This window comes from Lithobates pipiens, unplaced genomic scaffold (assembly GCF_037356315.1).
Source record: "Lithobates pipiens isolate NorthernLeopardFrog02 unplaced genomic scaffold, aLitPip1_a1.2 Scaffold_13, whole genome shotgun sequence".
In the NCBI taxonomy this organism is placed as follows: Eukaryota; Metazoa; Chordata; class Amphibia; order Anura; family Ranidae; genus Lithobates; species Lithobates pipiens.
The window spans coordinates 359,156,114-359,178,943 of NW_027507718.1; the positions used below are offsets into that span (position 1 = coordinate 359,156,114).

The window sequence follows — 22,830 nt, forward strand, 5'->3', positions numbered from 1 at the left end:
TTGCAGATCGCCACCATTACTAGTAAAAACCCATAAAAGCCCCTAAATCTATCCCAGTTTGTAGATGCTATAACTTTTGCGCAAACCAATCAATATACCAATAATATGTAGAAGAATATATATCGGCCTAAACCGATGAATAAGGCCACTTTAACAATGTTAATCGCCCACTAGCGGGGTGCTTTTAACCACCCACAAAGTGCCTCTGCCGAAGCGCTTCAGCAGCGGTGCCCGTTGATTGCAATAGCAGGGGTGGTGGAGATACACCACTCCTTCACCACCCGAAAGATGCTGCTTGCAGGACTTTTTCTAACGTCATGTTGAGACTGCAAGGGAGGCGTTATTCAGGCACTTTACAGGTGCTATTTTTAACCCGAAAGCGCCTGAAAAATGCCCCAGTGTGAGAGGGGTTTAAATGTGTTTTTTTATATATTTTTTTGGATATGTATTATAGGAAAAAAAAAATGTAATTAAATAAAAAAAACAAAAAAAAAAAATAAAAAAAAATAGTTGCTCTTTTTGTTGATAGCACAAAAAATAAAAACAAAACTGCAGGAGGTGATCAAATACCACCAAAAGAAAGCTCTATTTGTGTGTGGGGGGGGGGGGGGGGGGGGTGACATCAAATTTGTTTGGGTACAACGTCGCATGACCACGCAATCGTCAGTTAAAGCGATGCAGTGCCACATAGGAAAAAGTGGCCTGGTTATTAAGGGTGCAAATCCTTCCCGAGCTGAAGTGGTTAAACATACATCTGTCCAGTGTTATTGAGCTCAATGTAAGTGTACGCTCACTGGCAGTGTTGCCAACCATCAGTATTTTTTACTGGCAGTCAGTAAAAAAATGGGCACTTTACGCCTGCCAGTAAATACCAGTGACAGAAAAAGATTGCCAGTAAAAAAAAAAAAAAAAAAAAAAAAAATTTGACATTTGGCTTAGTGTGATGTAATTTTGCAAGGGACCAGAGTGGAGCAGCTGAAGCCTCGTTTGCAGGTCTGCGGGACGGGAGCAAGACAAGACAGGAGCAGGACGTTCAGAGCTTGTTCACACAGGGGCAACACGACTTCCAGCGCGACTTTTGAAGGCAACTTGGACACGACTTGAGTATGAATAACAGCGCGACTTGGAGTGGAGTGACTTCAACGTGACTTGGGGCAACTTACAACACAACTTGAAGTCTCCCCAGGCAAGGCAACTTTGGCCGTGGCCAAGCAAAGAATAATGAGCTCTCAAGGGGGAACTCCACGCCAAATTTTAAATAAAAAAAAAAAAAAAAAATGGTGGGGTGTCCCCCCAAAATCCATACCAGACCCTTACCTGAGCACACAGCCTGGCCGGTCAGGAAAGGGGATGGGGACAAGTGAGCGGGCCCCCCCTCCTGAACCGTACCAGGCCACATGCCCTCAACATGGTGGGGTTGGTGCTTTGGGGAAGGGGGGCGCCTGCCGCCCCCCACCCCAAAGCACCTTGTCCCCATGTTCGAGGACAAGGGCCTCTTCCCGACAACCCTGGCCGTTGGTTGTCGGGGTCTGCGGACAGGGGGCTTATCGGAATCCGGGAGCCCCCTTTAATAAGGGTGCCCCCAGATCCCGGTGCCCCACCCTATGTGAATGAGTAAGGGGTACATCGTACCCCTACCCATTGACCTGGGATAAAACTGTCAATAAAAATAAAATAAAAAATAAAACACACAACACAGGTTTTTAAAAGTAATTTATTAATAAGCTCCGGCGGTCTTCTTCCGACTTTTCCGCTCTGTTCGGCCTCTTCTCCCGCTCTCCAACGTCTTCTCCCGGGCTCCTCCGCTGTCTTCTTGCAGCTCTTTTACTAGCGGAGGAGCCCGGTCTCCTCCGTCCTTTCCCTCTTCTTCCGATGTTGACACGCCGCTCTCTTCCGCTGTAATGGCTTGTGCGACGTGCGCGGCGACTTATATAGGTATGGGGTGTGGTCATCTGGTGATGTCACATGGTGACCCGCCCCTTTATTAGGTCACAGTCCCAGCATGCCCCGGGACTTTATGTCATAAAAGGGCAGGGTCACCGTGTGACATCACCCGTGACCACACCCCATACATATATAAGTCGCCGCGCACGTCGCACAAGCCATTACAGAGGAAGAGAGCGGCGTGTCAACATCGGAAGAGAGAAGAGGGAAGAGGGAAGAAGGAAGAAGAAGGACGGAGGACAGAGAACGGAGGACAGAGAACGGAGGACAGAGAACGGAGGACAGAGAACGGAGGACAGAGAACGAAGGACAGAGAAGGAAGGAGACCGGGCTCCTCTGCTAGTAAAAAGAGTTGCAAGAAGGCAGTGGAGGAGCCCGGAAGAAGACGCCGGAGAGCGGGAAAAGAGGCCGAACAGAAGACCCCCAACATCAGAAGAAAAAAACCTGTGTTGTGTTTTTTTTTTTTACACTTTTTTTCCCCAGGTGAATGAGTAGGGGTATGATGTACCCCTTACTCATTCAAATAGGGTGGGGGGGGTGGTCGGGATCTGGGGGCTCCCTTATTAAAAGGGGACTCCCGGATTCCGATAAGCCCCCCGCCCGCAGTCGCCGTCAACCAACGGCCAGGGTTGTCGGGAAGGGGCCCTTGTCCTCATCAACATGGGGACAAGGTGCTTTGGGGTGGGGGGGCTGCAGGGTGCCCCCCTTCCCCAAAGCACCAACCTCCCCATGTTGAGGGCATGCAGCCTGGTATGGTTTGGGGGGGGGCGCTCACTTGTCCCCACCCCCTTTCCTGACCGGCCAGGCTGCATGCTCGGATAAGGGTCTGGTATGGATTTTGGGGGGACCCCCATGCCGTTTTTTCGGCGTAGGGGGCTTCCCTACTTGTAAATACTTAGTGGAGGGCCAAGCGCCCATGATATGGCTCTGGTGAACCCACTTCAAAGCAGGGTGCAGGAATCAATGCTTAATCCAACGCACACCTCAAAACCACTCAAAGTGCGAGAGAGATGAAAGGTGTTCTATGGGGCGTGACTATGAGGAGGAGCTAAGGTTAAGGCAGCCTTTCAACACTCTCGCACCATGAAAGGTTTTGGAGGTGTGCGTTCTTGTATATTTCTGAGCTCTCATTGGTGCAAACTACTACCTGGTCAAACTAAGGCAGCACTGACACCTTCACGTTTCCAAAACGCGCACAGAAACTGATTTTTTTGCATGCATTTTAGAAACATGCATTGCACTTGTGGTGCCATTAATTGTTCTTGGCACCCCAAGTGCAGTTAACAGACACGCGTTTTGCCACACAATTTAAACACGCAACAAACATGCCAAAACGTGCTGAAAAAGCATGCGACGCTCCACGCCTGAAAGGTTCTGGAGCTTCTTTGGAGTGTTTGTCACCCACGTCACTTGAATGGGCTGCCCTTTTTTTCGCAACACACAACATGCTGAAAGCCATAGCTAAAAGAGGCAAAGTTTCTGATGCAATTAGAATTGAGATTGGAGATGAGCAAACCCAACACTCATGAGCATAAACTAAAAAATGAGTAAAAAAATAATAAATAAAAGGTTTGCCCAATGTGTCCCATTCAATAGATTTTCCCTTCATTCCTATCCTGTAGACACATTGGGAAATCAGAGGAAATCTCTACAAAGTGAGAGAAAATGTCATCCAAACAAATGTCCTCATACATTCCAAATCTGGTGGCGACAAATCAAATTTTGGATTTCCTTCACAATCAGTCCCAGCGACAGTGCTCACCAAGCCAGAGACAGTGAATTTACACAGCAGGAACAGCAATAAAAAGAAAAAACTATTATTAAATAACAATACTCTCTTCTGACATCTAAAAATCCTTTTAAAAGCAATTCCTAGGTGGTCTATATTCTTACCACTAGAGGTCAGCACTACACCATTTTTTCTCTATATAAAAAAAGGTGGAACCTGTCACTACAGACTAACAGATTTGGATGCAGGTCATTTTTGGATGTCAATGACACATTTTTAAACACATGAAGATCTTAGGCCTGGTTCACACTTATGCAAGTTGCATATTGCAGGTGCATATTGCGTTTTTTTTTTTTTTTTTCCCCAATACACGCTTTTGATCCATGGAAGTCTATGGAACCAAAAAAACAGAAAAAAAGTCCCTGGCTCTTTCCATAAAATGCACAGATGTGAACGTGACCCATAGGAAACCATGTTAAAATGGACTGTAGTGTATTTCTGCAAAAGCCTGAGTGCTTTCACACTGAGGCGATACTCTGGCAGGACATAAAAAGAAAAAAAAATCCTGCAAGCAGCATCTTTGGAGTGGTGCATACAACCGCTCCTAAAGCACCCGTTGAAATGAATGGGCAGCGCCGGCGAACTGCGGCGCTTGGGGGTCGTTTTAACCCTTTTTCGGCCATTAGCAGGGGTTAAAAGTGCCTTGCTAGCGTCCGGAGATCAATCAGAGTTATACATAGGGAGGAGGTTGTCCCTGGTTTTGTAATCCATAATTCCTATTCTCCATCCAAGTAGTTACCCTTAATAAAAAAAATAAGAGTTTAAAGACTGTTCCTTGTGTCTGGAGAAAGTGTGGAGACTACTTGTTGCCTGGCTGTGCAGGAGTGGAGAACCCAATCAACAGCGGCTCCTCCGGGGAACCACTATGACCCAAGGATGGCCATGAAGTGGTCTTCATGCACAATTAATCCATTCAATTTAGGGTACATACACACAAATGGTACAAAGCACAAGGCTGCTCTAGCACAAAACTCCCATGTTTGGGGAGCTGCAGGTGATGCATATACACTGTAGCTGGATCTTCTGCATCTGTGGCTATGATGCTTCTGAACACAGAAGTTTCATGTTTGGGAAATGCATCAATTTATACATAAATAAAAAACGCTAATGCAAAAAAAAAAAAAAAACACAAGTACCAATTACCAGTGTATATAGCAATTCACTTTTATGGGTGGCTATTTGCTCCACCTGCGGCTTTCTGGGAGAGAGAAAACGTCAGGAATTTGATGCTAGAGGACATTTGGCCCTTCAAAGGTTTGTTTGCATGAACCATTCTATGAGATTGGATAGGCCTTTAAAATACAAAGTTCCTGATAGCTTGAAAAACAGACTAATGTAAATGGCCAACAGTACAATCAGACCATTCTGTTATTAACATCCTAAATAATGTGTTATTTAAAGAACACCTGTCAGGAAAAAAAAAAAAATGGATGAGAGAGAGAGAGAGAGATAATATTGGGGTGCAATTGCCGACACAGGCGTGTAAATGCTTAAGTGTGAACAGGGGCAATTTTAAAGCATGTGATTGATGCTTTAAAGTGGAAGCAAACCCTCCTATTGTTTTCAGTCAAGGACGCTGCTATCCCTTTACAGTTGGTTGAGAGCACATCCAATGTGACAGTTACATTCCTGGCAATGCTGGAAATGGAAAGTTTTTTTGAAGCTGTTACATAGATGGGTTTACTTCCGCTGTAAAGCGGAATTTCACACAAAAGTGGAACTTCCACTCATTTGTTTGACGTCACGGCCCGGCACCCTCCTCTTCCCCCTGTCGCCGGGCCAGTAGGAGAGAGGAGCAGAACATCACACATGCGCAGTAGGGTGCCCTGCATGAAGCTGTAAGGCTACACTGCTGGGTTCCCTTACCTGCAATGGCAGCGGCAGCACCCGACACCTGATGGAATCATCAGCTGTGGTGCCGACATCGCTGGACTCCAGGACAGGTAAGTGTCCGATTAAAAGCCAGCAGCTGCAGTATGTGTAGCTGCTGGTTCTTAATTTTTGCAGCAGTGGACGGACCACCTTAAGCTTCCAGCTTAAAAACACATAAGTGTGAGTATAAAACACTCAGGTGTGAATGGGGGCTAGGGCATTAAGTAATTTACAGTAAACGTCCGTGTATATAATCAACAAAAGTGGCTGCCCTCCAATGCAAATTAAACTGCAAATTATACACAAATATAAACACAAATACATTTATGAAGATATTTACATCAAATCCATCTATCTATCTATCTATCTATCCCAGAATTTAGCTGAAGTTGCCAGGTCAACAGCACTATTTTTCGATCTCTGGAATTTTTGTTACAGAGATGTATACAAAAACAAGGCGCAACATGTGTGACGTCATTTCTCAGTCACGCATGTCTTGCATTTACCAGCTGCCAGGAGAGGACAAGGGAGAAAGAGGAGGAGAAGCTGTCCAGCAATATCACCAGTGAGGTAAGAGTGGGTGTATGTATGTTTATACATCTGTAGGCTATGCGTCTGCATACAAAATACATAAACTGTATGTATGCATGTGTAGTACTGACCCCCGAAGGAGCTGCCATTTCAATTCTTCAGGTCTTACCGTTACCTCATTGTTCCACAGTGTCCGTCATAGGGGTCCCATTGGAAAGTTGTTCACAAATGTCAGCTCCAAACACTTAGTTTCTTTTTCCCAATGCTTTTGTAGCACTAACCCCCGAAGGAGCTGCTGGTTTGATTGGGCTTACCGTTACCATCTTCACCTCAATTTGCGTGTCTAGGGGTTCCCATGGTAGATGGCCCAGAAACTTTAGAGACTGACAACAGATCCGCTTAAAGGGATTTTTGTTTGCAAAAACGTAGTTAACGAACAGTCTCTCAGTTTAGGATCAGAGAGTTAGGAGGAAAAGGCCCAGGAACTCTTAATGTTAGAGTCAATAATAAAGAACTTTCTTACTTTGGCTATTCTCTGGATTTAGTCATTCACAGCTGGATGTTCACTATAGTTGGATAGTCCCTCTCTCACAAGGCCTAGCAGCCAATAGAGTGCTTAAATCAGGAATAAGTCTCTGCCACAGACTTTGTTGTAGAACACGAAGGAAACTAGAATACTTGTAGAACACTCGTGTGGTGCCAGTATCTTTCAGCCGGTTTGGCGTTACCCCATGAGATTGGATTCACTTAGGTCCTTCAGCCTTACCAGGCTCTTGCTAAGAAGCCAACCCATGCGTAGCCTTCTTCTGAAGAGTCCTCCCCTGGATAACTACGAAGTTGCTGGGCCTCGCCACAACTGGAGACGGCACCAGACCACCTCCGAATCCCTTCCTTAGTTTCCTTGCCTCGGGCTAGCCAGCCCCGAGAGATAAAGTCGGGTAGATCCGCACCCCAGGCCATAGCCTTCCTGGGGGCTGGTCAGAAGGACCAGAACCATGGAGTCAGAACATACTTCTGGACCGGAACCCCAAACCACGTGACATCTGCATCTTAAGTACCCTCTCCAAGAAAGCACATCAAGAGTGACACAACCACTGGGCTGGCTCCGAGAGAAAGTAGCCTTAAAAGCACCCAACCAGACTGTGTTCCTATGCCTGCCAGAAGAGACAGTGCCCCCTATGGCCAGGCTGAACATCCGATAGTCCAGTCAGACTGATGCAGAGGTCAAAATTTAGAATAATTATACCCAAACCAAACTGCAGTTCAGGTGCAACGTTAAATTTCAAAACAGATAGCGCGTGCTCTTCAGGAGCCAGCGCTACACTTTTGTTAACAAAATTCAAGTTTAGGGATGGAGGGTTGGGGAGATTCAGGTATCTTGTATTGCAGATCATGGGTACTTCTTTGATCCAGAGGACAAACAGCTTCCACAGACTGGATCTAGCAACCACCGGATAGGCCTCTCTTGCTGACCTAGCAGCCAGTACGATCCTCGGTCATAGTCTCTGCCACAGACTTGAAGAAATATAGTAGAATCATTGCACAATCCTCTGCCACGGGATAACCAATAACCTTTGCAAAGTCAAAGTATAGTCACACAGTACCAGTTTCTCTCAGCCAAGCCAGTGGTACTGTGAGGTAGGTGACCCGGGATGCTTCCTCCAATTGCATCTCCAGGCTATCTTGAGATACCAGCCTTGTTGCTCGGTCTTCTCTGAGAAAAGTCCTCCCCTGGTTTCTCCAATTTCTCGGCTTTCCCCGCAGGCAAGACAGAACAAGACCACCCCTGGATCAGAAGGCCCCAGAACTTCTGGGCCTACTTTCAATGACAAGTCCTCGGGCCGGCCGGCCCCGAGACAGTTGAGTGGTTACGGTACACCTTAGGCCAGGAGGGCCATTAGGTCAGGGAATAACCCCCTTCCACCGTGTCTTTCTCTTAAGTACCCTCTCTCAGAATGCACAGCGGGTAAACCACTCCTACTGGGCTGTTTCCGGGCAAAGAGGTAATCAAAACACCCAGCCTGTTGCATTTCAAACACTGACCGATTATGAGAGCGCCACCCACGGCCAAGTGAAAAACTACACAACCCAGCTGAACTGGAACAGAAACCATAAATTTAACATAATTAATCAGTCTGAACTAAACTACAGCTCAGAAAAATCTAAATGTACACTTATAGCGTCTGCCCATGAGGAGCAGGGCGCTACACATGTACTGTGTATGCAGTTTGTATGTATGTTGCAGGCATGTGCATTTATGTTGTAAGCATGTCAGCATGTTCTATACATGTCATAAGTGATACTGCTGTTCTGTATACAAGATGGTGGTGGTGAAATTAATTACAGGGTGTACAGTGCGCTGGGCTGTATATACGATTGGCTCCTACAATATGTGTGTTACCTACAGCTGACTTCTGCACTTTGTGCATTACTAACATGTGACCCCTGCACTGTACTTTACTCAACCTGGACCCCGACACTATGTACATTGCATACCTCTGACACCTGCACTCAGTACTTAAAGTGATTGTAAAGGCAGAAGGTTTTTTATCTTAATGCATTAAGATAAAAGGCTGTGTGCAGCAGCCTTCCTCAGCTCCCCTAACACTTACCTGAGGTCCATCTCTGTCCAGCAATGTCCACGAGTGTCTCAACCATCCGAGACTCTCCTTCCTGATTGGCTGAGACACAGCAGCGACGCCATTGGCTCCCGCTTCTGTCAAAGTCATCTAGCCAATCAGGGGAGGGAGGAGGCGGGGCCGGGGCTCTGTGTCTGAATGGACACGGGAAGCTGTGACTCAGCTTGGGTGCCCCCTTAGCAAGCTGCTTGCTGTGGGGCACTGAACAGGAGTGGAGGGGCCAGGATCACAGACAAGGGACCCCAAAAAAAAAAAAAAAGAGGAAGATCCGGGGCTTCTCTGTGCAAAAAAATGTTTTCCTATAAAAATAACAAGATTTTACAATCGCTTTAAGCTCAAATTTTAGTTATATCATTACTGTGCTGCAGACTAGAGAGAAATCTTCACTTGAAAAATAACGTTAGCTGGAAAAGTGGAAATAAAAAAAAAAAAAAAAAAAAAAAAAAAAAGGGAAGGGTACACCTAAGCACTCAAAATTTGATCCCACCCACCACCACCTATGTAAACACACATTGGGGGCACCTACATGTGACACCCTCAATATGTATAGGGATCTGATGCCACCTACTGTCTTAATTTGTAAATGCCTATAAATAAGTTATGCACTTCCTGTCTCTTGTTAGCTTTGAAACCCCAGGAGGGAGAGGGAGAGTCTCAGCCACATTTTTCTGTCCATGCTGCTAAATCCTGGGCCATAAGAGACTATTATGCAAGTATTGCTATTATCTAATAGTTTAACTGCAGCTGCTGAGTGTATATCTACATCCTTATGACAGACAGATTATCTCAGCACAGTGATGTAGTGGGTACCACTTTCACCTGGCAGCAATAAGGTTGCTGGTTCAAATCCTGACCGCGACACCATCTGCCTGGAGTTTGCATGTTCTCCCTGTGCCTGCGTGGGTTTCCTCCGGGTACTCTGGTTTCCTCCCACACTTCAAAGACATGCTGGTAGGTTAATTAGCTCCTGTCAAAAAATTGGTCAAATATGTGTATGTGTTTGTAAGCTCGTCGGGACCCCATGGGGCAAGGACTGCGCTATACCGCAGATGGACACCGGCGGCAAAAAGCGCCCCGAGTCGATTTAGTTCGCATAGGTAGCGCTATACAAGTCACTCATTCATTCATGCCTTTGTAATCATTTCACATGCACAGTGCCAGATAGCAACGTCTGTGCGACTTTATGTATGTTCATGTCACATTACTGTACATTAGTAAGTGAACCTGTTTATTACAGTAGAATTTACTGCTCGTTATTCTAAAATTACTCGGAAGGGACTAAAGCACAGAGTAGGTAGGCTGACTCAGTTCCAGTGCTACAATTAAAGTTTCACGCCACAGTTCCTGTTGGTGAGAAGTTCCACCCAGGCTGGTTAACATTTGGTGAACCCCCCCCCAAAACACCACTGATCTGGTCTTCAGGTCTCCAACACAAAAACAGATGCTGCATCATCCCGAGGGGCTCCTGCAACTGGACTTTGGTACAATATTCATCTGCAGGTATAAATATATATATATATATATTTTTATATATATTACACACACACACACACCTGAGTATACTGTATGTGCATAATTTCACCAGGACTCCTATCGGGCCCTTTGATGATAATTCCTGTTTGCTTATTGGATGTATATACTGTTATTATTCTTAATAATTTCCTGTTTTTACAGAGGCCCTGTCCTGGGTGTAGGCACTGCAAATTTTATTATCAAACCCACTTGTCCACTTAGCAAAGTTTCATGCTAAAAACTAAAAAGTAAAGTTAGCCCAATTTTTTTTTTGCATAATGTGAAAGATGATGTTATGCTGAGTAAATAGATACCCAACATGTCACGCTTCAAAATTGCACATGCTCATGGAATGGCACCAACTTCGGTACTAAAAAATCCCCATAGTCGATGCTTTAAAATATTTTACTAGTTACATGTTTTGAGTTACAGAGGAGGTCTAGGGCTAGAATTATTGCTCTTGCGCTAACATTCACAGGGGATACTCCACATGTGTGGATTGAACACCGTTTATATATGTGGGCGGGACTTACATATGCGTTGGCTTCTGCGTGCGAGCACACGGGGGCATCACATTTATTTTTTATTGTTAATTTTACTTTTATTTTTCTATTTTTTTTTCCATCACTTTTATTCCTATTACAAGGAATGCAAACATCCCTTTTAATATTAATAAACATGACAGGTCCTCTTTACAGTCAATAAGACCCCACATCTCACCTCTAGGCTGGGAAGCCTGAAATAAATAAAAAAATTAAAAAAAACACCCCACACCTGATCTTAGCTTCCCAGCCGAGGCAGCGCCATTTATTTGAATGCAGAGGCAGGGAGTGAGGTCATAACATCGTGCCCAGCTTTCTAACAATCATAAAGTCTCCAGGGACCATCTGGTTTGCCGGAAATCTCAATGGTCAGCATCCAGGGCCTGCGTTTTTCTGACTCACCGATGGCAGAGGTGATTCGATAGAAGCACCGGAGGATGGCGGTACATCTCCTCTTGCCACCCATAAGAACGATCAAGTGGCTGACCAGCCACTATCCTCATTCTTCTGGTGTAGGGAATCCCTGGCTCTAAAAGACGATATCTAAATAATGCCCGTAGCTGCAGGCGACATTCAGATATCCCTGCTCAAATTCAAGGACGTCATATGACAGCCTGCGGAAGGCAAGTGGTTTAAGAGGTGGGGATCTACCAGAACAACACTGGAGAAGTCAAAGATCACTGGCACAATGTCGCCTCGTCACACCCGATTTAAAAACTTAATTGCTGTACTACCGTGTCGCAATTGGGTGCACTGCACAGCAATCATGGGTTTAAATCAGGTGGTGAGGAGGCAACATATCGTCTCCTCATCACCTGTCAAGCACATCCGGATCGCTTTCAAGAGGAGCAGCAGTGCTTGCTGCATTTCTAAATAATGACCTTCATTACATTTGGCGGCAGCATCACCTTTAGGACTCATTAACACAAAGTTGGGAAGTAGTACAGTTTAACCACTTAAGCCCCACACCATTAGGCCGATATGTACTCTTCTACATATTTTTGTTAAAAAAAAAAAAAAAAAAAAAAAAAAAAAACACACGTAATAAGCATTTATCGATTGGTTTTTGTGCAAAAGTTATAGCGTCTTTAAAATAGGGGTTAGTTTTACGGCATTTTTATTAATATACATTTTTATCGTGACTGCGACATTATAGCGGACACAGACAATTTTGACACATTTTTGGGACCATTGTCATTTTTACAGCGATCAGTGCTATAAAATTGCACCGAATACTGTAAAAATGACGCTGGCAGTGAAGGGGTTAACCACTAGCTGGTTAGAAAGGGGTTAAGCGTGTCCTAGGGAGTGATTCTGCTAGGGGGCGTGGCTACGTGTGACACATCACTGATCATAGCTCCCGATCACAGGGAGCTATGATCAGTGACAGCGTCATTAGGCAGAACGGGGAGATGCTTGTTTACATTTGCATCTCCCTGTTCTTCCTCTCGGTGAGACGATCGCAGGTATCCCTGCGGACATCGAGTCTATGGGACCCGCAATCCTACTCACAGAGCTCGCAGCAGGGTCGTGTGTGGGTGCCACATGGCAGCAAATTCAAAGGGATGTACCTGTACGCCCATTTGCCCAGCCGTGCCATTCTGCCCACATAAATGTACATGCAGCGGTCTGCAACTGGTTAATCGCAATTTTACTGCCCCAAATCCCTACCCCCTTTAGCTGTGGGGCATCAGCAGCTAAACTAAATCCCCTGTTTTTGGTGGGTGATACGATCAGCCAACTGTGACCCACTCAAATAAATGGGGCCACTATGAAAGCACCTCGTAGCTGCATGCTTCTGCGGGGTCCAAGGGGTTAAATTTTCACACTGATGTGCTGAGGTTTACCTGCACTGCGGGTGCAGCGCAGTGCATCTGCGACTTTCTTGGGTTGGCTGCACTTTGCCATAGACTTCTATTATATCCTGCAGGTGTGGTGCAAAAACTCCTACATTTAGTATAAGATGTCTATGGCAAAGCTCAGCACATCCGTAGGAAAGCTGCGGGTCCATAGCACATCAGTATGAAAGTAGCCCTATACTATTATGCCCAGTGTACTGCTTCACAATTAAGATGTCTTCTTTCCTGCTGTTGGCACCACTCTGGAGACCACTAGCTGGGATAAGAGGTGGAGTGTAGTTGATAACACTCCACATGGGGCAGGAGCCAGCACTACAGTAGGCATCGTCTTATGCGGCTCTGGCTGTCTACTACAGCTCCAACTTTACAAGTAGTTAGTCTACATTGCACTCTGATGCTCTGGGATGCCGGGTCAGCAAGCCCAGACCACAATCAGTTACCTGTCCGGGATTGACTGGCAGAGTGCGATCTACAGATTGCTGACCACCGACTTAAAGAGGAAGTAAACCCTGATGAGTTTACTTCCTCTTTCATTCCTTGCAAAGGCAAAGCATAATGGACTACTATGCATCACATAGTAGTCCATTATGTGTCACTTACCTGACACAGGAGCCAGCGATGTCACCGATGTCCCCTGTAGTCCGGCGCATCCATCTTCTCTGTGGGTCTCGCTGCTCCGCCGCTGTCATTTGGCAAAGCCGCGATGACGTCACTCTCGCGCATGGGCACAGGAGCCGCCACGCGCGGCATATACGCCGCTGACGGTGCCGCGCTCAGTGCGCCTGCGCGCCGCTGTCTACAGCGCATGCCTGTCTTTCGGTAAATATCTCCTAAACCGTGTAGGTTTAGGAGGTATTTCTTGGACCTACGGGTAAGCCTTAATCTAGGCTTACCTGTAGGTCAAAGTGTATGGTAAGGGTTTACAACCACTTTAAAGGATCTGCACTGCATGCATCTCCTGGCATCTACCTAATTTATTCTGTGATTTCTGTACCTTTCTTGATTTTTTTCCCCCAATAGTCCGTCATTAGATCACCAGTCATCTGAGGGGCAGCTCTGACACGAGGAAGCAAAGCCCTACCTCTATCCAGAGGGTCCCCTCCATTCAGAGACACCATGCAGAAAAAGGAAAGCTAAATCACTTACAGGAAGTTACATAGTAGGTGAGGCTGAAAAGGTTGGGCGCATTCTAAATTGGGATCCAAGCCCACGTGCGAGAGCCCGCAAGGAACATAACCACATAGGATTGGTCAATACAGGTGATAGCTTCCTGGAAGGCTCACACACGTGGGTTTGGACCCTAGTCCAAAATGCCCAAGCTCATCATTAATCTTTGGTCCTCTACCTGTCTTTTCTTGGGCACTTCCAAAATTCAGGTCCTCTTTGAGAACAAAGTATAGCTGCTTCACCCCTGGATCCCTCGGGCCCCAATAATTCTACCACTGCTTTATTTACTATAGTTACTAATGTGAACAGACTAAAATTCTGAATGTTATCTCTGACCTGAGGAGAGCTTTGTATATTCTTGTTACAACTGCCCAATTCAGGACTGACCGCCTAAACTAGTTTTCAAGAACACGCAATTGGTGATAAAGTGCCCAAGCTGGCAATATGCCAGGCTGCAAACATCAGGATTTTTTTTCCATATTAAAATTCTATTAGCTGGTAAACTATACATAGCATTGCATATCCAATTCACTGAAGAATCAATTTTTTGTATACTAAATCATTTAAACTAACAGAAACAGATTACGATGGCAAAACACACAAAAGCAAAATAATTAAAAGACATTTTAAATACAATCTGTCACTGGGGGGGGGGGGGGTAGGTAACAAGAGCTAACTGTATATATCTACAGCAGCCTTCCACACCTCTCACCTTTTTCAGCATATCACAAAAGGTATGCAAGTGCAGTACACATCAGGTATATATTACATTTGTAATTCATCTCTTATTCAAAAAATAAATAAAAAAATAGTTCCCACAAACTTCCCAGCTGTGCTGGAGATGCAGGGAAGCCCAAGGGACCTACCTGCACAATTGCTATTCCTGTATTAGGCTAGGTTCACATCTAAGTGGCTCTGCGAGACGCATTTATGTAGGCACAACGGCTTATTCATTTGAAATTGGCTGCTGAGGGAAAAAGTTTCTGCACCTTTAAAAAAAAAAAAAAAAAAAAAAAAAAAGGATGGGAGAAAAAACGCATGGAGCTTTTGTGCCAAATGCGTTTTCGCGCAGTCGAAAACGCTGTCTTTTCAGATGAGTGGGGGTGCCATTAACAATGAATGGTAGCCCCATATGCGCAGGGTGGGATGTGGCGCGTTTAAATATATTTTTCTTATTTTACCTTTTATTTTTACACTGTTCTTTAAAAAAAAAAGTTGTGTCACTTTTGTTCCTATTACCTACAGATAAACTTTATTATAAAAGATACAAGTGGTTGTAACAGAGCTTACAATCACTTTAACATTTGACCACACTGTGCACAGTACAAATCATAAAACCTGGGACTTTTGTTTTATACTTATTATTGCGAACCCCTTGTGCATGTTTAAAATTTGAAGTGCACTGGGTGAAATAAAACAGCTCTCCCTAACCATTGTCACATTTTTATCGATGTTTATGGGACAGGAAGTAGGTTTATCACCCAAATGGTATTTCACAGTAATGTTTGTTGTGAGATCAAAAAAAAAATAAAAAAAAAGGCGGGCCTTGTGCATATGGGTTTCATCTTGCCTACGAGCAATGTTTCCACGCTTTTACAAAACTTTCAGCCGAATTTAGGTTAGGGTCACACCTATGCGTTCTGTTGGGGGGGTTTCAGTTTTGCAGAAAAGCACTACAGTCCATTTAACTTGATTTCCTATGGGTCACATTCACGTCTGTGCGTTTTCAACCGGTGCGTTTTTTGGAAAGAGTCAGGGACTTTTTTGCCCTGTAGGAGGTTGCGTTTTTGGTTCCAAAGATTCCAATGGAAACGCATCAAATACGCATTGCTTGCATTTTTTCATGTGTTTCTGCTGCATTTTTACTGGTTTCTCTCGCATGACAGACACCTCCAAAAAAATTTAAATGCATCAAAAACACATGTCAAATGCAAACAAACTGTTTCAACCACAACCTGCATAGGTGTGAACCTAGCCTTAAGCAGCTTTGTTGACGCTACAACTACTATTGCAATTGCAGGCTTGGATGTGTTCACAAGGCTTTCCAGTAGAAGTTATTTGGGCAGATGTAAAGGCTTTTGCACATGGGCAGCCGAGCTCATTAGAGCGCCTCCACCCAGGCAGCCCAGGTGTGGTGTACAACCTGCCATTGAGCTGAATGGCTATGTGCTGCTGTACTTGTGTATAGTGTGGGGCTATTATAAACACAATTACAGCATAATGGTGCATATAAAAAAAAAAAAAAAAAAAAATGTGTAGTGCTATTCTGCAATGATAAAATATAAATATGTGACTATCAAAACATATGAAGTTTAAGTCATAGCGTATAAACAAACAAAAAAAAAAATCAATATTAATGTGTAGCGACTAGTCCATAACCACTTCCCAGAGTGCAAGTCCCATTATAGTCCAAAATAAAAGAGAGAGTCCAATGGATAAATATAGAAGCCCCACTTTTACGTGAACTCTTGTAAAGTGAGAGAGACACCACCACCACCGTGAAAAATGGAGGAGGCTCGCCGGAAAAAATGGACTCGCAAGGCTTGTGTATTATAACCGGCCCGGTAGGGATAAACGATCCTCCGTCTCAACTCCAATAACGGACCGTCAGAGCATCAATGACAGGTATTATGTAATTTCCAGAAGCATCAAATGCAAGGCAGGGTGGTAATATCGTATACAAGACCATGTAAATAAAGAGCTAACATAGCGTAATACCGTTACAGGAAAAGGAAGTTTAATGTAAAAAATATGTAAAACACTCACATTTCAGGAGTATAAAATCAGCATATATACAGGGGTTAAGCGATATCTGTAAGGAGGTCCACCCAACGCGTTTCGACTGCAGAGTCGTCCTCTGGGCCATAATAGCGCATATAGAAATTAGAATGTGACATACACGACTACAACAGTACACAACTATTCATGTCAATGGCAGATTTTATGCTTCACCTGAGCTCCCTTGACATAGGAAATAATAACAGCATTTATGCTGAACAGGCTAAGCTGCCCATGTGCAAGAGCCTTAAAGTGGTTGTAAACCCTTACAAACCACTTTGACCTACAGGTAAGCCTAGATTAAGGCTTACTTGTAGGTCCACGAAATATCTCCCAACCCTATACGGTTTAGGAGATATTTGCCGAAGATGGGCACCGATATCTACGGCACATGCGCCGTAGACAGCGCCGCGCAGGCGCACTGAGCGGGGCATCGTCGATGACGGCAATGCCGCGAGTCTCGGCTCCCGTGATCATGCGCGGGAGTGACGTCATCGCTGCTCCGGCGAATCACAGCGCCGGAGCAGCGAAACCCACGGAGACCCACCAAGAAGATGGACGCTCGGAACTACAGGGCACAGTGGTGACATCGCTGGTTCCTGTGTCAGGTAAGTGACACATAATGGACTACAATGCGATGCATAGTAGTCCATTATGCTTTGCCTTTACAGGGAATGAAAGAGGAAGTAAACTCATCAGGGTTTACTTCCTCTTTAAAGTTGCTCAATCCATTTTATACTCCAGTAAAGGTGGCAACCCTTTCTCGTGTCCTGGGTTCACATTGTACCCTGTGGAGCCGAGGACATCTTCAAACTTTTTCAGGATGGTGCAGGACTGGAGAATAATGAAAGTCCATTCACTAATCTCACTTGTGTAGTATGAACCTGGAAGTGCTCTTTTTTGGGGACTTCTGGGTCCACAAGCTGTTAAAAACCTAGCTGTAGAGCTAGGTAAACAAGTAGGTCAAGGACTTTTTGTTGGTGCAGGGGAGATATTAGGAGTCCAATAATACCCCTGATGTCTTCTTAAAGAGAACCTGTTACCTGCACTTTGCTATTTCATAGGGGCCTAACATTTTGTTTTAGAGCTGTACAATTCTGGATAAAATGAGAATCACAATTTTTTTGCTTAGAAAAAAAGATCACAATTCTTGTGGTTTAACATCTTTCACATTATACAAAAAAAATAAAAATTGGGCTAACTTTACGGTTTATTTTTATTTTTTTAATTTATTGAAGTGTATTTTTTCACCAAAAAATTGCATTTGAAAGACCGCTGAGCAAATACTGTGTGACATAAAATATTGGAAAAACCGCCATTTTATTCTCTATGGTCTCTGTTAAAAAAAAATATATATATATTATATATAATGTTTGGTGGTTCTAAGTAGTTTTCTAGCAAAACAACAGATTTGAACTTGTAAGCAACAAGTGTCAGAAAAAGGCTGTCTTTAAAAGTTGTAAACCCTGTACTAACACTTTTACCTACAGGTAAGCCTATAAGGCTTACTTGTAAGTACTGTGAAGATCTCCTAAACTTGCACAGTTTTGGCTCGCTCATGCCATTTCTTTAGTAGCTGTGCCGTGATTGGCGGCTCCCACGCGTGGGAGTGACATCATCGTGGCTCCAGCCAATCACAGCATCGGAGCCCGTGAACCCATAAATAACTCTGGGAGACATGTAACAGCAATGTGCGTGTACCACTGCAACAGCTTTGATCCAAGGTAAATATTTCATAAATGAGCTAGTATGCGATGCATACTCTCAAAAAAAATAAAAATAATAATAATAATAATAACAATAATAATCCCTGCAAGACAAAGGCATAATGAGCTAGTATGCATTGCATACTAGCTCATTATGCCTTTGTCTTGCAGGGATTTTTTTGAGAGTTTACAACCACTTTTAAGTGGTTAAACTGCCCTCATTTACAGACCAAAGTTCATTCCTTTAATCTAAGAGAACTAAAATGTTACAATGTTTCTCTTCCCTATCTCTCAGCGTTGACCAATGCTGATAAACATTTGCCAGTTTTTTTAAGCTCTGAGCAGAGAACGGCTCTGCACTGTTTACATAGAATAGTGGAAATGCCTGATTAAAATCATGAGGGGGTTGAATCGAGATTGTGATTTTTTTTGTTTTTTAACGATTAATCATGCAGCTCTAGTTTTGTTTTGTTTTTTAATGCATTATAGGCCAGAATTTTTAAACGGGTCACCTAATACAATGAGCCTCATGCCCTGTAGTGCATGCATTCAGGTATGAATGGACCCCAAGCCTGAGTTTACACCTGTAACAAAGAAGTTGTGTATCTGCAAAGGTAAAACGTACCATGTTTAGGCAACCCATTTTAATGGGCTGCCCAGCATGTGTTATTCCACCAAAGTGCATGCACTTTTTTTTTTTTTTGTTAAATGTTCAACACCAAAATGCACGTTACATTATTATGCATTTTGGGGCACTATAACGGATGCACATTGGAAAAGTGAATCGGGGTGCTATTGAGAATGAAAGCACATGCGTTTCCGCAGCACACAAAAAACGTGTTTTCTGCAAGCACACTGCAATTTTACATGCTTTCCCCCAGCGCACAGTTGTGAAGGAGACCAAGACCTGTTCTAATAGGAAACCAAAATACTGCAAACTGGTGCAGCATTGTTTTTTGTTTTTTTTTGTTTGTTTGTGTTTGTTTCAAAAATGTTTCATTAGTGTCAATGTTAGATAGATTACTTCCACTTTCTGTGCAGTCACCAAGATACGTAAAGTAAAAAGAAACTGCAGCAATGGACACCCAAACTTCAATAAAAATCTAACAAAGGTTCTAACCCTGCCCCTCTCTATCCAACATGTGAAAGGAACATTTTGGCTGGAGTTGGACTTTGACAGGGTGAGGAGTTACAGCGCAGGAGTAGAACCAATCGACAAGACCTCCCCCCTTCTCATTATCTGTTAGCATTCAGGATTACCAAGAAGAATGTGTCGGGGATTAATTGGGGAGGGGTGGTCAGTAAACAATAAATACACTATGGTAGATAACTATATCTGCTTAGTGGCACCCTGCATAGTGCAGTCCTTGAAACAACAAGACATGGTGAACTGGGAAGGTGGGGCCACAAAAGCTGGATAACGAAGTGGCCATAGTACCTCTACATTCGAAAATTAAGCCGGCCATACAGGAACTGAAATTCAGCAGGGACTGCGCAAATTTCAATCCGTGTATAGACAGGAAAGTTATACAGAAACCAGTCGACTTCTATACAACCACCCTGTGGTTGGATCTTGCACGCTCAAATCGGCATTGCATGTTATAACTTGTAAAGCCCCATACACACTATCAGATTGTCTGCTGATTTTTTCCATCAGATTTACCAAAACCATATAATATGAGGTCAAACCTTAGGGGTTTCAATGTGTATGCAATCAGGCAAGCCCTTGTACTACATGGTTTTGGTAAACCTGAAGGAAAAGAAATCAGCAGACAATCTGATAGTGTGTATGGGGCTTAACACTGATCAGTGTATTTTGATGGCTGGAAAAGTCTTGCAGCCGCCGCGCCTCCGTGGGAACCATTCTCCGATCCACATCAGGTGTTCTACTCCTTCAACCTGCTGATTGAAAAACGGGCTGCCTTAAAGCGGAGTTCCGCCTAATTTTTTTTTTTAAGTCAGCAGCTACAAATACTGTAGCTGCTGACTTTAAAAATAAGGAAGCTTACTTGTCCAGGACTCCCGCGATGTCTGCACCCAATGCTGACCCATCCCTCGGCTCTCGGGTGGAGGCGCCGCCATCTTCAGTAAGGAAGTGAAGCTGTAAAGCATGTGCGACTCATGCTGTGGGATCCCACTAGTCCCTGCTGCCTTCTAGGACCTGTGTGTCTCCCAGAAGACAGCAGGGGGGACAGAGAAGGTGCAGGAAGTGGTGTAGAAACCCAAGCTATCTTTGCCCGGTAGTGGGAGCAAAATACCTGTACCCTGAAAAGGTGCCAAATGTGACACCGGAGGAGGGGGGGGGGGGGGGGATTCCCAAAAGCGGAAGTTCCATTTTTGGGTGGAACTCCGCTTTAAGTTAGCCATAAATAGATCAGCAAGGACCAGACAAAATTCCATCCACAGGCAGGCTGGTTGTACTGAAGTCAGCGCATTGATCGTCTTCAGCACAATCACCCAGAACACAATAGCACTGCGTCAGGGATCGAGTTTGTGGGAAAGAAAAATCACATCATCTATGGCTTTCCTTAATTTCAAAAATGGATAGATAGATTTTACAACTGGTGACCCTGTAAAGACGGTTTTGCCCTCTCCCATTCCTTGCAAACCAAAATCATATTCAATGAATTGATAAAGTTGGAGAGTCTTGAACCTTGGCTGCTTTTTAACTCAATGTTTGTATCCCTGTTGGACATCAATGGCGAAGGAAGGGAGGGGGTAAAATATCCCTAATGGGAAGACAAAAAAAAAAAAAAATAACAAACACACTAAGCTAAAGTTGTACTTTAATCCCAATAATGGGTGATTTCAACTAGTATTGCCCAGATTAACATTAATCACATACATCAGGCTGCCAAACAGCCAACCCGGTATAAATTTTGTGACAGACAGCAAGTTTATGGTGCATAAGTATGTCAATATTAAATTCTGTTGCTACAAATATCAAGTGAACACATTGTGCAGCGACCTGCATTTTTCCACACCAGATCCAAACTGAGACTGTCTATGTGCCTCATTTGCACCACAATGTTGTGTACAATCAATCAGCATTTTACCAAAACACACATGAAAACACAACTGTAGCCGACGTTCACATTGGGCCGATTTGACATGTGAAATTGCACGCCAAATCAGAGCCTATTGCCAGCAATGGCACTGTCCAAATTGGTGTGATGCTGACTTTGCGGCGACGCACCTATTCCCAAAAGTAGTTTCTGCACTACTTTTGGAGACTTCGGGGGCAATTTCAATAGCAATCTATGCATGAACCCGCACAGATGTCTGTCAAATTGCCACTAAAAGTTTTACTGAAATGGCTAAACTTGCACGATTTCCAACCTGCCTTCAGTGTGACCGTGGACTAACTTAAAATTAAAAGATATAAAAAAAAATTAAAAAAAATTAAAATTGTTGTCAATTTGCTCCTTTCTGTGACATGTCCCCTCACAATGGATGACATGAAAATGCAACACGCATTAAAAAAAAAAAAGAGATAAATGCAACCCAAAGTGCCTGAGAATGCATTTTGATGCACATGCTTTTTGAAGCATTGCATTTTTATGTTCAGTATGGCATGAACGTATCCTTAAAGCAATGGATCACAAGCTACAAAATAAATGTGAATAAATAAACATAAACCTTCATTTGTTACATTGTGGCTGCATAGAATCCAGCCTGCTCTGCTCGTACACAGCCATCATGTGACAAGCACAGTCACGTGATCACAACAATAGACTCTGGTACAGACAGACACTATTTCCTAGGCACACTACAAGCTGTGGCCAGCATGAACATACATCTCCATAAATTATCAATTAGAGCTGAATCTGCACTGCCCACAGCGATCATAGCAACACAAAGTCAACTGTACATAAGCTTCCGTTCACATAATAAACAGAATACAGCCTACGTGCTGCACAGCACTCATGGAAGAGAAGCCCTGCAGGCAGTAATAGGCAAGCACAGGACTAAACACAGCACCGTCATGTCTCACTCCACAACCTCCATTACTTACATCAAGCAACTGCCTTCGGCTCGTCTCCATCCTTGTGCTGGGCTCTCAACGACTCTCATTAAGCTGGGTGAGGGTTACAAGTAGTTGTAGCCCTCCCCTTCCTTGTAATGTGTGTATTTCCTGTCCCCTACCAGCTCTTCCTTCACAGCAGATCACCAGACAGGCTGTGGAGGAAAGCTAAAGTCCTTTCAGTTCATGAAGCCATTGAGTAACACCCTGAGCTCTGCTGAAACTTCTACAAGAGCTTGTTTGTAGAACTGCATTTTAGATAAAGAAGGAATGTCCCTTTTAGAGAGTATTAGCAACCCAGCTAACGGAGGTGCAGCTGTGCAAACTAGCTCAACAAACCATATTCCTTGATCTGCGTTCTTTTCAATGTGCCCCGTTCATTCCATACATTATTATTATTATTATTCAGGATTTTTATAGCGCCAACAATTTATGCAGCGCTTTGCAATATAAAAGGAGACAATACA

At 44.0% G+C, this 22,830-nt stretch overlaps 1 protein-coding gene across 2 annotated transcripts in view; it reads right to left on the reverse strand.

Annotated features, from left to right (window-relative positions):
• The window catches only part of TMEM192 (transmembrane protein 192), a 132,820-nt gene extending 110,278 nt beyond the window's left edge, over nucleotides 1-22,542 (reverse strand). Inside the window, exon 1 of one of the 2 annotated variants that reach the window (XM_077477159.1) lies at nucleotides 22,355-22,542. In XM_077477159.1, the coding sequence (XP_077333285.1) occupies nucleotides 22,355-22,384 (30 nt within the window). In that variant the 5' untranslated portion in view covers nucleotides 22,385-22,542. The remainder of the gene's footprint in view (nucleotides 1-22,354) is intronic. The other variant, XM_077477158.1, reaches the window with a different exon arrangement.
• Between the last annotated feature and the right edge of the window lie 288 nt (nucleotides 22,543-22,830).